Source organism: Cardiocondyla obscurior, linkage group LG07 (assembly GCF_019399895.1).
Source record: "Cardiocondyla obscurior isolate alpha-2009 linkage group LG07, Cobs3.1, whole genome shotgun sequence".
NCBI lineage: Eukaryota > Metazoa > Arthropoda > Insecta > Hymenoptera > Formicidae > Cardiocondyla > Cardiocondyla obscurior.
Window position 1 is genome coordinate 6665824 of NC_091870.1, and position 14426 is coordinate 6680249.

At 34.7% G+C, this 14426-nt stretch overlaps 5 protein-coding genes across 6 annotated transcripts in view; 4 read left to right on the top strand and 1 right to left on the bottom strand.

Annotated features, from left to right (window-relative positions):
• LOC139104194 (transmembrane protein 267-like) overlaps positions 1-1647 on the top strand; it is a 41682-nt gene extending 40035 nt beyond the window's left edge. The window contains exon 4 of the mRNA XM_070659507.1: positions 904-1647. Within this exon, the coding sequence (XP_070515608.1) occupies positions 904-943 (40 nt within the window). The 3' untranslated portion in view covers positions 944-1647. The remainder of the gene's footprint in view (positions 1-903) is intronic.
• A 105-nt stretch (positions 1648-1752) lies between these two features.
• LOC139104189 (CWF19-like protein 1) lies at positions 1753-4746 on the top strand. Of its 2 annotated transcripts, XM_070659496.1 has the most exons (4): positions 1753-3133; positions 3207-3858; positions 3939-4230; positions 4616-4746. In XM_070659496.1, the coding sequence occupies exons 1-4, from the start codon at positions 2520-2522 to the stop codon at positions 4618-4620; spliced, it is 1563 nt and encodes a 520-aa protein (XP_070515597.1). In that variant the 5' UTR covers positions 1753-2519; the 3' UTR covers positions 4621-4746. The 2 variants fall into 2 exon arrangements, with proteins under 2 accessions (XP_070515597.1, XP_070515596.1); XM_070659495.1 differs by lacking the exon at positions 4616-4746 and having other exon boundaries at positions 3939-4341.
• Positions 4274-5951, bottom strand: LOC139104195 (probable methylthioribulose-1-phosphate dehydratase). The gene is made up of 6 exons (XM_070659508.1): positions 5759-5951; positions 5589-5674; positions 5262-5356; positions 4913-5181; positions 4638-4839; positions 4274-4564 (listed from the first exon to the last, which is right to left on the bottom strand). Exons 2-6 carry the CDS (start codon positions 5619-5621, stop codon positions 4444-4446), a joined length of 720 nt encoding a protein of 239 aa, XP_070515609.1. The 5' UTR covers positions 5622-5674; positions 5759-5951; the 3' UTR covers positions 4274-4443.
• A 107-nt stretch (positions 5952-6058) lies between these two features.
• On the top strand, positions 6059-13885 carry LOC139104188 (probable ATP-dependent RNA helicase DHX35). Its single transcript, XM_070659494.1, has 12 exons — positions 6059-6274; positions 6556-6770; positions 11205-11384; positions 11532-11672; positions 11754-11916; positions 11996-12157; positions 12269-12415; positions 12502-12643; positions 12749-13035; positions 13110-13415; positions 13501-13654; positions 13723-13885. Exons 1-12 carry the CDS (start codon positions 6247-6249, stop codon positions 13847-13849), a joined length of 2052 nt encoding a protein of 683 aa, XP_070515595.1. The 5' UTR covers positions 6059-6246; the 3' UTR covers positions 13850-13885.
• LOC139104191 (ceramide phosphoethanolamine synthase-like) lies at positions 6794-11062 on the top strand. Its single transcript, XM_070659500.1, has 2 exons — positions 6794-7723; positions 8253-11062. The coding sequence occupies exon 2, from the start codon at positions 8762-8764 to the stop codon at positions 9833-9835; it is 1074 nt and encodes a 357-aa protein (XP_070515601.1). The 5' UTR covers positions 6794-7723; positions 8253-8761; the 3' UTR covers positions 9836-11062.
• Positions 13886-14426: the final 541 nt, after the last annotated feature.

A 14426-nucleotide genomic window follows, 5' to 3' on the forward strand; every position in this document is an offset into this window, starting at 1 on the left:
TTCCATTGGCGCAGCATCCGGCTCCTCGGCCACTCCCACGTGGATTTTGTCCCCCTCTACTACTACTGAAATGTAGATTCTTTCGGTTTCTACCCCTCCATTCTTCTTTGGACCGATAGTCTTCAACCTAAGCATCTTCCTCATTTCATACTCACTTTTAATGTTCTTGCGCACGTTGCGATACATTGAAAAAAAGAGGGAGGCAGGAGAATGCTACATGAAATTTGTATTGCGCTCATCTTTCTCGTCATGAAGGGCCACGAATCTTCGACACTGTTTCTGAATTTTATAAACTGGGAAAAAGTTAACAAAAAAAAAAATAAAAGGGGGAGAATTTATTATTTATTACAGCACATGTTATTTCACATTTATCGCAAATTCGTGATAATTTAATTAATGCCTGTAGAATTTTTTAAATGTAATATAAAAGTTATAATTTTTACGAGGTATTTAAAGAGCGAATATTATTGTCTTGTTTTAATACTACGAGATTTTTAGCTTATATTAAATTTTTATCACGTTTTTATTTATGTATAACTTAAGGATCCAGAACTTTAAATATTTTTAAATTAATATTAATTTATACTGAAAATATCGCGAGGATATCAAATATTAATCTATATTAAACTCTAGAATTAGAAGTATTTTGTTGACCAATTAAAAAGGGAATTTTAATTTAATTTAATTTAATTAAATTAATAAGGATATTCCGCTTTTCCACCTTTTTTTTTACATGCAACTTTTTAAATATTGTTTAAAAAATAAGTTCTTTACCTAAGAAGTTTATACTTGCAACAACGCGCTTTTGTATCGTTCCGGTGGACACCGGTCAGTTGTCAATCCGAAGACTTGCTCGATTACGTACTATTGTTGCTAAAATAGTTTGTCTTATTTTTTTTCCAGATGTACATATTCATTGTTGAAGTCACGAAACTGCGATTAAGGATCACCTTACAGATACACCTTACTTTATTCAAACATGGTTTCCACACTTTCAGGTGAAAAATTATGACGTTTTAAGGCACCGGTTACTCCACACCCGTTTAACAAATCCTCGTATCCTCGAACCCTCACGTTCGCATATTATATAAAATTTAGAAGCAAAAGTTTCTTTTTCAAGAATATGCGCAGCTTGCAGCATCCTTGTAACATTTTTTTTTTTATTTCTACCTGCTTCTCGTTATATTATTTCGCTTTCCACTTTTTTCTAGTTACATTTATTTTAAGATCAATAAATTATTAGCGCGCAGATTATTAATTTAGAAAAATGAAAGATAAAATAATTAATATCAAGAAAATTTGAAACGTAGCGAAAGATCGGTGTGTGTAACAAGACCATTTTTTGATAAAATTTTTATTTTTATATAAACAATTTTACTATTTTTTTTTTTTTGCATACGTATCGCAAAAGTATTTCAAAAGATTATAACTACACAGAAATCTGAAGTTTTGTTAAAAATATTGAATATTAAAATTCTTTTTAGTGAACAAAAGTATAACAATAAAACTGATAATTAAATAGACAGCAGCATCTGCTTGCCAGATGTTTTTAATTGTGTTTTTTACACATAAAAGTTTATTTTTTAAAAACGTATTGTTTCAATTGTTATAGAAATTCATAAAGAAATAAAGGAATGAATATTTCCATCCTTTCATGTAGACGATTTTATTTTGAAGTTCTATGAACAAAAGAACTATCTTTTTTTATTCAGTCCAATCATTAGCAACACGTGTGTGACTAATTGATTCATTAATAAATTATTCACTTGTACGGTTTTCTTTTACTTGTTAACAATAAATAAATCTTTTATTATATTAATTTTTATAAATATTTCTTTTTAAAAATTGTTATTAAAAAAAAAAATTGTTTAACAAATATAGTTCGTTATAGAGCTTAAAATATATCTATATATTTTTTTATACCGTTTTATACTAAAATACACGTTTTAAAGATTTTAATATTACATGCACGTAATAAATTTACGTAATAATCTTAATAATTTTACTTTTTTTTAATTGTAACAATTTATTAGAAAAGCGAGTCTCTCTCTAAAGCTACATTAGCTTTAAGGAGAACGCGCAGAGAGGAAAACAGTCTCCCTCTTCGGCTGCTGCCTTTTCCTGTCTTTCTTTTCTAGCTCCCCCATCCGTCTACCGAGTGATGGGCGTGATGGTTTTAGATGATTCGAGGAGCTGAAAAGGCTGGAAGAAAAAGATGAAAAAGAAACGGCAGCTCGAAGGGAGAGCTTTCTCCGCGTTTTGCCTCTTTGGGTTTACATTTATCGATCAAGTAGAACTCTCGCATTTTAGTTTCAAAATTGATTTATTTAATCAGATGGCGCGACAATATAAAATTAACCTAAAATTTTTACGAAATAATAGTAAGTGTGCCGTACATCTAAAACAAGAATAAACACAAGAATAAGTGTGAGGCATTCTCTAATATAACTTCGTGATATCTAAATCGGTGATCAGCAGGTTATCCTTAACGTAAAATATTAGAATTTTGTTTCTTAAACATGAGCGACAAACAGAAAGTTCTTCTTTGCGGAGACGTAGAAGGGAACTTTAAGTTTCTGTTTTCCAAAGTGAACGCTATCAACAAGAAAAGCGGACCGTTCGATTTTCTGTTATGCGTCGGCAATTTCTTTGGCGAGGATAACTCCGAGTTGGAGCAGTATAAATCGGGCAGAAAAACCATTCCGGTACCAACCTATATCATTGGTCCCAACCGGGAATCTGATGTAAAAAATTATCCTGACGAGGATGGATGTGAGATATGTCAGAATCTTACTTATCTCGGCAAGCGTGGTTTATATACCGCCAGCTCAGGGCTCAAAATAGCATATCTCAGTGGAGTTGAAAAAATTCCGGCTGACAACAAGACTATTTATTTTGACGAACATGACGTTGTATCTATTAAAAATAGTTGCTTAAAGGGCCAACCGAGTTTTCGTGGTGTAGACATCTTGTTGACGTTTCCATGGCCAGAAGGCATAACCAATTTTGATGCTAATAAATCAGAATGCAAATATGAAGGCTCCAAATTAATTGCCTGGCTTGCTACTCACATTAAACCTAGGTATCATGTATCAGCCATGGAAGGAATTTATTATGAACGACCACCATATCGGTAAATTTATTATTCATGAAAGTTTGTAAAAATAAATGCAGATTTGTTTAAAAAAAATTTTTTTCTTTTTTAGAAATCAAAGCCAAGATGATGGAAATATGGAAATAGCTACTAGGTTTATAGCTCTTGCACCAGCACTGAATAATCAGAAAATGAAATGGCTATATGCATTAAACTTAACTCCTGTTGATAGGACTAGACTGTCAGATTTAATTATGAAAACAACAGATGAAACACAAAGTCCATATCCTAAATCTGTTCTGTCTGATGAACCAACTTCACAAAAGCAGGCCCACACACAGTATTTCTATGATATGGATTCAAAAGACAATTCAAAGAGATCGCGGCATCAAAATAGTAGCCACAATAAAAAGACAAAGATGGAATTTGATCAATCAAAGTGTTGGTTCTGTTTATCTAGTCCTGTGGTGTCCAAGCATTTAGTGATCTCTGTTGGCACAGAAATTTATTTAGCATTAGCTAAGGGCGGTTTAGTAGAGGATCATCTTTTAATTCTACCGATAACGCATCATCAAAGTCTATCAATTCTGCCAAAAAACGTGAAAGAAGAAATGGATCTCTACAAAAAAGCTGTAGCTAAATATTATGAACATACTGATAGAGTACCTGTATTTTTCGAAAGAAATTTCAAAACTTCTCATTGTCAATTGCAAGCAGTACCTGTTCATAAAAATCAAGCACCCGCACTGAAGGAAATGTTTGAAGTATTTTTCTTTTTATTTCTTTCCGTTAATAACAGTTTATCTTTTACTTTAACATTAAAAGTACGAATTTTTGTTTTCAGGAATTGGCCGAATGTAATAATTTCAAAATATCAGAACTGCCACCGCACTCAGATTTGCAGCAGGTTGCTAAACCTGGTGTTTTATATTTTTATGCAGAATTACCGGACGGAGCTATTTTGTATTATAGAATTAAAAAAGATTTTCCATTACAATTTGGTAGAGAAGTATTAGCATCCGACAGGATATTAGACATCAACGACAGATCCGATTGGAAAGATTGTCACATGAGCCAAGATGAAGAAACTGAATTAGCAAAAAAGATTAGGAAACAATTTGCACCGTTTGATATAGATACGTAAAAATATTTATACTATTTACATTATATAAATGGAACACGTGTATAAAATAGTGTGTATATATCATGTAAAATATGTAATCATAATTAAAATTTTATAATTTCTATTTTTTTTTTATGATTCCTAAAAAATATACATATAACTTACAAATGTATAGGATTGTATGGCATCAAGGCATAAAGTTATAGCAAAAAATAATAACTTTTAATTATTTTAATGTATTATTTGCCTGATATTTTAATTCATAATCATTTGGCGTCATTGCTGGATCTAATTTACATTGTTTCATTTGAACTGCAATATCCAACAAATAATCGTAACATTCAGTCCTGTAAAAAAAAAAATTTTAATATAAAGAAATTAATTTCTTTGCAGCGCACACTAATAATAAATACAACTTACATAGTTTTGGCCTGTTGCCAAGAATCACCCCACACATAAATCCCATGTCTGCGTACCAATACCGCGCAAGTCTCAGGATATTGAACAATGATTTTATCTAAATCATCTCGTAAGTCCCTCTCAAATGGAGTATTTTCTATGATCGGTATTACCAGCTCTTCATCGTAACGATATGCTCTGCCCTCCTTTTGATTCCATATCCCTACATAAATCACACATTTCTCATCAACTTGCAATTAATTATAAGTGATTTTAAGACATCATTTAACGTATACCTTTTATCATTTCAAGATGAGTGACTCTAACTTCTTTTCCAGGCCACAATAATGTTGCCATTACAGCAAATTTCGAGTGTGTATGGATCACAGCGCCTGCATGCCTTCTTAAATATGCGCACATAAACAGAGGAGTGCACTGTGATTTTTTAAGCTGCTTTTCTGGAGGAGGTAATTCCAAATCTGTTCCATTGATGTCTTGCACGAACATATCATTAGGCACAATGCGCTCCTTTTGAACACCAGAAGGTGCTATATAGATCTCATTTCTGTAAAATAAAAATTTAAGTCAATGTCTGTATTTTAATAAGTTTGCAAATGTAATCAAATTTCTAGCATTGATACTAACTTATATTTTATAGAGATACCACCTCCAGTACCAGTCACCCATCCAAGATGATAAAACTGTCGACATAATTCTGGAATAAGATTTCTTGGATGTTCCTGTGCAAAAATAACAGCTGTTTTTTTTTCTTTTGCTGACAAGTCCACATGTGTAAATTTTTTAAACTACAATTCTACATTACAATGTGTATATGAATAATGTAAAAAAATTCGTAACAGACTGCTATAAACGAGTCTTTGTACAATTATTGATTTAACGAAATGCTTTAATAAGTAAATTTTCCCCCAAAAAAATACTTCAGTATTCAACACGAACGTTCATGCATCATACTTTATCATAGCTGGCGTCGTAGTATTCTGACATCTTGGCTGCTGACACGACTGAAGGACAAAAGACTGGAATAATGTACTATATACCTATCAAAGTAAAGCCAGACGCATCACGCGTGAGATAACAGGACCGTTGATAACAGAAAATCGTAGTCGTATACTTATAATTACCGGGTATCAAGAGTTATTATATTTTCGAATACGAACGCACGCTGCGTACATCACACGTAATTTGCTAGTTATAAGCGAATTGATAGTACGTAGACGTAATTTGCAAAATTATTATTGTCGATGCATTTTATTGCTAACGCAAGAATCAAGTGCAGCAATTTGGCAATTCGGAGTATTCAGACAGTCGCTTACAGAGAGCTCAACTCGGAACCGCGGCTTTCACGCGTACACATGCAAAGGCTCGTCCGTATGAAGCCAGCGCTTCGTTGGTGTAAAGTAATAACGGAGAAGCACAACGGAGGGAGCCATCTATCGTGCAAGTGCCATAAAATTTGCCGTTGTTGTGTGTACGTTAGGCACTCCTGTAGTATTGACATGTAGGCTGCATTTGTTCCCCGTTTCATTTGCACAATTTATACTTTTTCATACCAGTAATACTCGTAAATGTAACCACTTCCGTGTCAAAGCTGTTTTAAACTCTTCCAAAGATGTTTCGGCCTCTATTCTCCAAACCGGGTAAGGTTATGTTGCTCAGTGGTATATTTGTCGCAATTAAAAGAAGTTGCTTCACTTTTCTCATTATGCATTATTCAAATTTGTCGCCGAATAATAATTATCTGATTGCCATTTCGAACGAAAGGCGAACTCGGTGCTTGGCGTCCACCAAACTTGATCCGTACGATTTAATTTTAACGCGAAAGAAAAAAAAAAGAGAGAGAGAGAACGCACGAAAGATTCATTTCATCTACAATTCGAAAGCTACGAAATTCCGATTACAAATTAAGTAATTTCCTTAGGTGATAGCATGTGGCAAGAGGATAAGCCTGATATTGATGCCCACTCGTCGACGCAATTTGTGTACAATGCCCATCACTCGCTCGCCCTCGACATGCAACGTCAACGACTGCCCATATTTAAAAACAAAGATCACATTATTTATTTGTTGGAGAAATATCAGACCTTGGTACTAGTTGGTGAAACAGGTTGTGGTAAAAGCACCCAAGTTCCCCAGGTAAGAATACACAAAATCTTAACTTAAATAATAGAGAGTCTGTAGCATTTGCATTACATTTTTTTTTTTTTTTTTTTTACTTGTATTCGCGTAATTAATTTCAATACTTGTGGGTATCAATGAGCAATGTTAATGCAACAACACGGCCTTGTGCAAGTTATAAGGCGTTTCATAGTCTATCAAAAGAAATAACTGCCTTTTTACTTATCATTGCAACAATAAAAAGTCTTATCTATGTTTTATTTTTTTAAAAGTACAAAAAAATAGACTAAGAAACTCTGTTTGTTCCGACAACATAGCTCCAATGATCAATACATTTTTTAATGCATCAGTATTGCAGTTGCCATGTTTTATATATATATACATATATATCACACTAATTGCAATTGGTTGTAATATATGCTAAAAATAATAGAATCTATCCAGGCAGCATATGTGCTGCTATAGTAGAGACAATCCTGTCAAGAAGTGTTTATACGTTGGAAGAATATGTAATATGTCGCAGTTTGCAATATTCATTGCATTAACTTTGACTGTGGAAAAACCGGTTTTCATTCTCATGAATTATTCACCCGTTGTGGCAATAAAATGAATTTTATTTTTATTATTTCGAGGACCCGCGCGTTCATTATAAGTATGGCAAACATTGACATCCATAGCATTTTCCATTACACGCGCGACCTTCACATCTGACCAACGAAATTCAACACCGCGCAGATATAAATAGAATACTGCTCAGGAGAGCTACAGGCTGCACGGAATTAACTGTAAACGCGAAAGAGTTCGGAGATATGGTCATAGGTACACTCTTCAGGGACACGAAGAAAGTAGGGAAGAGCGAGGGAAGGCGCTTCTTTTGCCGTTCTTATCGGTGTCTGGCTTATCTCCCCGTAATATATACGCGACGGCTCCTTACGAGCGTTGCAGTTGAGCGCGATCCGTGTCAACGTCCGGTAAGCGCGCCGAGCTCCATCGGAACGTATTGGATTAAAGATAATCGCGGATTAAGAACTCTGATATTGACCTATATTATCGAACAGAGTGAAACCCGTGGATCGGTGAAGGTGACGCGACAGTCCACCTGGCCGCCGCCGTGTTAGTACGACCCGCGACGAGGTTCCGCCGTCGGCGATCGTGTGCGTGTCCCTCGAAGGAAAAAGGGGGGGAAAAAAAAAAGAGAGAGAGCGCCGGAAACGGTGGAACATATGTGCATTTCCGGTCATCTCGCTTCTGTTCGAAATAGACCGATAATAATACGGTGTCTTAATCCGACACGAGGAGAATAGCGGCGATACTGATAATGGCCCAGTTGCGGCACGGCACTTAACGTATAAATTATTTCGAAACACACGCGTCTACTGCGCGGTAAAGCTGAGTGGAATTTGTCTCCGTATCCTTCGGCCAAAAAAATAAAAAAATAAAAAAAGTGTGTATATTCAGTATCAATGACAAATTAACGCCAACAACGTAATTTTTTTACAGGGCGTTGCCAGTTATTGATGAAGCGCGCGATCAGTACGACGAAAGGAGCAGTTTTTCTAAAACTACTCTAACGTTTTGTTCCGTGGATAATTAGGAGCAATTGAAAATCGAACTCGCAAACTCGGACTCTAGAGAAGAGAAAGGACGAAGAGGACCATTGAAAAGAATGTTATTCAGCGGTCGATCCACGAGGCGACACGATACAAAAGCATGCGGCTTGACGAGATGTTTGTGACACGTAAAACATAAGTCGATTTAATAGCATGCTGCCGTAAATGCTTAATTAGCGTTATAAGAATATTATATAAGAATTATAATCGGCCGTGACGTGGTGTCTCTTTTTAATTAAACGAAATATCGTTAGACAATATATAATAATAAGCCACTGGTTAAACGAATAATTATAACAGTTGACTTAGACAAGCACACGAAAGAACGGTATTTTTTAAAGAAGGAGAACAAAATTCAATTACGAGAAACGAAACGATTCGACATTAAAATCTCAGAAGATGTATTCGTCAACGTTCATCAATAAGACGTGCCTGGCGTTTCTATTTCTGTTGTATTTCGTCGGGATGGATTTACTGTTGTATTTCCGAGTGCAATACTACGATGTGCGTCCACCCGTAAACGATACGCGAGCGTCACCGTATTACTCGCCGATCTTGTGCGATTTGAATCCAATTTGCACGGTGACGGTAAAGGCCATGACGTTGGATCATCCGAACCATTATATTCTGAGCCCTCTGGCATCTCTAATGGATTACTTGCTGGGCATCAGTCGTTCTTGGACGTGGCTGACGCCGAATGCTATCAGTTTCTCTCACGTAGTGGTGGCTGTAATCGGTGCCCGATACGTCACACGGAGTTCCCTCTTTCACAGACGAGTAGGCGTCGTCCTGTTCCAAATTAGAGCCTGGCTAGACGATCTAGACGGCCACGTGGCCAGGACAAGGCTTAACGTTAAAGGCGAACGATCGGACGTTGGCTCTATCGGTTATCTCGTGGACGGCATTTGCGACGCTCTCGGCTGCATCGCCCTCGCGGTCGGGGTATTTTTTTTCCTGAAGCGCAACTCTAATCACCGCGCCGGCTACGAGCTACTACCCATTCGGACGTTATCGTCTTCGTCGTCGACGTCCCACAGTTCCGTTTCTTCCAACTCATTCTGGAGATCACCTCTGTACAACATGTTAATGGTGGGCCTCCACTTGTCTCTGACCAGCATTGCTTGGAATCGGTACATATCCGTGTACCAGGATCTTCTGGAATCTGATTTCTCTTCGATGATCAGTCGAGAGGACCTCTACGATAGACAGACTACCGTCTTCAGAAGTTCTTCTTTCTGGGCGATCGCTCTCGCGTGGAAAATCTTCAACTTTCACGCAATGATGGACTATATGCTTTTAGCAATATTTCTGGATCGCATTTGGGAATACGTTAGATTCGCGTGGTGGCAACTACCTACGATTTTATTCATGCTTATTCTTGTCAGCGAGTTTCACTATACGTACACTTATGTGAAAATATCGTCAGGTAATGACAGTTTACGATCCTCTTTATACGCACTTCCTGATCCATAACAGTTAGTCTCGTCTTAATTTATTTTTAATTCGTCTTTATACTTCTACATAGAAGGATATAAAAGCATTTTATATATACACATATGCTTTTATAGTTTTATTATAACTTTAATAGTAAGATGCTTGACAGTGTCTAAACTTCTTTTTATAAATTATCTTAAATATCTATTTCTTAAAAGGTGATTGTGTGACTTTGATTATATTAATTAATTATGATTAATGACTGACGAATTATCACGATTGACTTCGATTCTCTCGATGTGTAATTATTAATAATTAACTAAAAGTAAAACTAAATAACATGTGTTTTCCAATGTTTAATATTATATAAAATTTCAATTAAATAAAAGTTGAAACGTCGTATTTACAAAAAAAAACTTAAGATCTATTAATTTTAAATGTGTACTAGTATCGCGGAGAGGAAACGCGATTTAATTTTTATTTAAATTAAACGTAAAAAACGTCTCTTGTATTATTGATGTTCGTATAATAAAAATACATAATGAAATATACATTATTAAATATATTATACCTAAAAGTATAATTATGGTATTTTATATATCTATACATATGTATAATTAAGATAAGTTTTGAGTGTGTATATATATACATATATATATCAACCTACGGTTTTTATATATGTGAATATACAAAAAATATATTCCAAGTCACTTATATTATTAATACATAATAAAACTTTAAGATATGTAATTTTATCCTACGAATTAATATGAAAAATATTTTAAGTAAACGCCGTTAAATCGGTAAATTAGTTAACGTAATACGTCTCAATGTTTTTTCTTATTGCTGCGACAATTGCATTATATCTCCGTCGAAATAGGTCAGTTATTAACTGCAGCTAGACATTTTTTTTTATCTAATCCAGTGCCAAGATTATTACCTAACTGCAGCATAAACATAACTCACCAACGCAAAAAAAAACTATTACGTGATCGTAAGATAAAAATCGTAAGCCTCGTAATACTTTTGTATAATGTGAGATCAATGCCAATAGTTGCGTTCGATATAAGGCTTCGTCAAATTTTATAACGCTGTAGTTAGTATCTTGTATTATTTTTATAATGAAAATATTCAATAAAATATTTTTATATAAATTATTAATATCCAGAATACTTGTACACCTACTTTATTGTTTTACTCGAAAATAAATTCTATTCAATGTAATAAGATCAATTTTATACAAATATACTTACTAACCAATATAAATTAATTGTTTTATGTGATAATATGTATATTATCGATACAGATCGTTAAACTAATTTTTTTTTTTTATTACATAACATAATTACAATAAAACTTTATTACAAGTGAATTAATATTATATTATATGTATATTAATATTTTTCAGTACCTTCTCCAAGCAGGATGGTGTACGGATGGGAAAAAAATTGGTATTACAGAACCAAGAAGAGTCGCTGCTACCTCTTTAGCGAATCGTGTGGCCGACGAATGCAATTGCATTTTAGGAACCACCGTGGGTTATTGCATACGCTTCGATGATTACACTGATGAAACAACGAAAATCAAGGTACGACGAAATAAAGAAATTAAACGCAAGCACAATTTTCACGTAAAATTTTAATGTCAATTTTAATTTTAATTTTAATTTCCTAACAATCCATTATTTATAACATGCATTATTTTATTATAAAATTAATGTAAATTATTTTTTTAGTATATGACCGAGGGCATTCTTCTGCGGGAGTTAATGAGCGACCCGTTATTAACAAGCTACTCGGTCATTATCCTGGACGAAGTACATGAAAGAACGCTCTTGACTGATATCATAATGGGGCTGCTGAAAAAAATAATCAGGGTAAATTCATTGATGTGCTTATCGGTAAATGTTGCTTTCTTCGTGCGGAGTGTAATGTGCAGACGCTATCTAATGTTCCAGAAACGGAAGAGTTTGAGAGTCATTGTGTCGTCGGCAACGGTTGATGCGGAGGAGTTACGAGATTTTTTCAACGTGAATACAACGAAAGACCCGAGTAAAGATAGCGCCGTTATCATGAGCGTCGAGGGGCGATTGTATCCGGTAGATGTGTGTTTTCTAAAAGGTACCCACATATTCACATAACTACATCCGTGAAAAATTATTATTTCCTGTTATTTAACCGAGCTCGCGTCACATTGCAGAGCCGGTGGCAAATTATGTCAACGGTGTGGTGGATACCGCTTTAAAAATACACGAGATGGAGGAATCGGGCGATATCCTGGCGTTTCTCACAGGACTCGACGAAGTCGATCAAGCTGTCTCTCTTTTGTCAGAACATGCGAAGCTGATAAAGGATGACAAACGTAAGATAATTAGATTTTATTTCGAATAATTTTAATTAATTTCCTGCTGCTTTAATATATTCCATCGTTATTTATTATAAAGTGTTATTACATTATACAATGTGCTTTTAGAAAAATTGCTGCCGCTACCGATGTATGGATCGCTTCCAAACGCAGAGCAGCTTAAGGTGTTCTGGAGAGCAGCCAAAGACACTCGCAAAGTTATTATAGCGACCAACATTGCGGAAACGTCTATTACTATTCCAAATATCGTTTATGGTACGTTAAATATATGTTTATTAGTGCGCGTTTTATATTTCTTAGCTAGGCTCGCAATTATGTAACCGGAAATTCATAATGTGCAGTAATTGATTGCGGTTTCGTCAAGATACCATGGTTTGAAGCGGAAACACAAACAAATAGCCTCGTTATCGTGCCCGTATCAAAAGCTTCCGCCAACCAACGGGCCGGTCGAGCAGGTCGCGTTCGCACTGGAAAAGCATTTAGGTAAAAGAAATAAGTAATTACATATTTTAAATATTTTCTATATTAATTTTGAAGATAGATGATTTTGCGCAAAACTAAAAAATAAATTTTATAATTTTATAATAGATTGTACACTGAAGAGGCTTACGCTGAATTGTTCGAGGCTACTCCACCGGAAATGCAACGATCAGATTTGGCGCCGGCAATACTGCAGCTGAAGGCTCTGGGCATCGACAATGTGTTGCGATTTAATTTTCCATCTGCGCCACCCAGCAAGAATTTAGTCACGGGATTGGAATTACTTTATGCATTAGGTGCAATCGACAGTAATGGAGATTTAACGACGCCTTTAGGTTTAACGATGGCAGAGATGCCTTTAGAACCGGTGCTGGCGAAGTCCTTAATCGCATCTGGTATGTAAAGACAGCATATGTTAACGATATATAAATTTTGCAGTAAATTTACAATTCTTTTTTTTTATTGTTAGGTGAAATGGGATGTTCTGAGGAAATCACGACGATGTTCGCTATGTTACAAGTTCAGAATGTTTTCGTGCAACCAGGCGGAGGGCAAGCAGCTTTAAAAGCGAGAATAGCACATCGCAAGTTCGAGGTGGAAGAGGGAGACCTTCTTACCTTGCTAAATGTTTACACAGCTTTTGACAAAAATAAAACGCCCGCTTGGTGTCAAAAACATTTCCTCAATCACAAAGCTTTACGAAGAGCTACGGAAATTCGTGTGCAAATGCATAAGATGCTCAAACGCTTAGATATCCCACTGATATCCTGCAATGGTAATAACATGAGTTACATTTTATAAATCCAACTGTATCTTTGTCTTAATTTTTATTAACGAAATGATTATTCTTGATTTTTCAGGGAATATTCAACAAATTCTTAAATGTTTAGCAGCCGGTCTCTTTCCTAAAGTGGCATATTTACATTACACAGGCACTTACAGAACAGTTAGAGGCAATAAAGATTTGTACATTCATCCGAATAGTTGCTTATATACTTTACAGCAACCGCAGTGGTAATTATACATAAACGTTATACTGGATTACTAAAAATATGATTTATTTTAATATTATTTGATTTCAGGTTATTATTTTGCGAAATCTTGCAAACGAACAAAACTTACATGAAGGATTTAACCGTCATTCAGCCAGAAATGTTATTAGAAGCGGCACCACATTTTTACGAGAGAACGTCTATTGAATCTATTTAAAAAATATGATTTAAAAATAAAAAACTTCGAAATAAATTTGCCTAATAATTAGAATTAACCCACAATTCCGGATTTAACATAGAATTTTATTTTTTGTTTTAGTGTTTTTTTGTTTCAGTTATATTTCTTAAGATTTAAAAACGAAACAAAAGCAGTGCGTTGCGTTTCCAATCTGTGGATTCAGCGTTATTGAATCGTGGCAAAATATTTAGTCAGCATAGCAATAATATTTGAAAGATGATGAATAAACGCAGTCATGTTAAGGAAAGCGATATGGTAAATTTGTAGCATTGTTTAAAATATAATTAAATATAGCAAAGATACTTAATATTGGATTAAACGTCAACCTAACCTATATTAAAGAATAAGTATCATATCATTACTTTTTTTTTAATACAGAATGAAGAAGATAAGAGATTGCACGAAGAATTGTTACAAGCAGTTGATGTATTAAAAGTAAATCAGTCTTGGGAATTCTATTACATGGTTGTCTTAGAAAAAAGAAAAAAAATTAAAATTTATTATTATTTTTTATAATTAAAAGACTGCCTTCTTATAAAGGAATTAAAGAATGTAC

Coding starts and splice junctions, on each gene's coding strand:
- LOC139104188 (XM_070659494.1), top strand. CDS start 6,247: ATGTTTCGGCCTCTATTCTCCAAACCGG. Junction 11,385..11,531: donor ATGAAACAACGAAAATCAAG/GTACGACGAAAT, acceptor TTATTTTTTTAG/TATATGACCGAGGGCATTCT. Junction 13,655..13,722: donor ACTTTACAGCAACCGCAGTG/GTAATTATACAT, acceptor ATTTGATTTCAG/GTTATTATTTTGCGAAATCT.
- LOC139104195 (XM_070659508.1), bottom strand. CDS start 5,621: ATGTCAGAATACTACGACGCCAGCTATGATAAA. Junction 5,357..5,588: donor ACGACGCCAGCTATGATAAA/GTATGATGCATG, acceptor ATTTTTGCACAG/GAACATCCAAGAAATCTTAT. Junction 4,565..4,637: donor TGGCAACAGGCCAAAACTAT/GTAAGTTGTATT, acceptor TTTTTTTTACAG/GACTGAATGTTACGATTATT.
- LOC139104191 (XM_070659500.1), top strand. CDS start 8,762: ATGTATTCGTCAACGTTCATCAATAAGACGTGCCTGGCGTTTCTATTT.
- LOC139104189 (XM_070659495.1), top strand. CDS start 2,520: ATGAGCGACAAACAGAAAGTTCTTCTTTGCGGAGACGTAGAAGGGAAC. Junction 3,134..3,206: donor TATGAACGACCACCATATCG/GTAAATTTATTA, acceptor TTTCTTTTTTAG/AAATCAAAGCCAAGATGATG. Junction 3,859..3,938: donor CACTGAAGGAAATGTTTGAA/GTATTTTTCTTT, acceptor TTTTGTTTTCAG/GAATTGGCCGAATGTAATAA.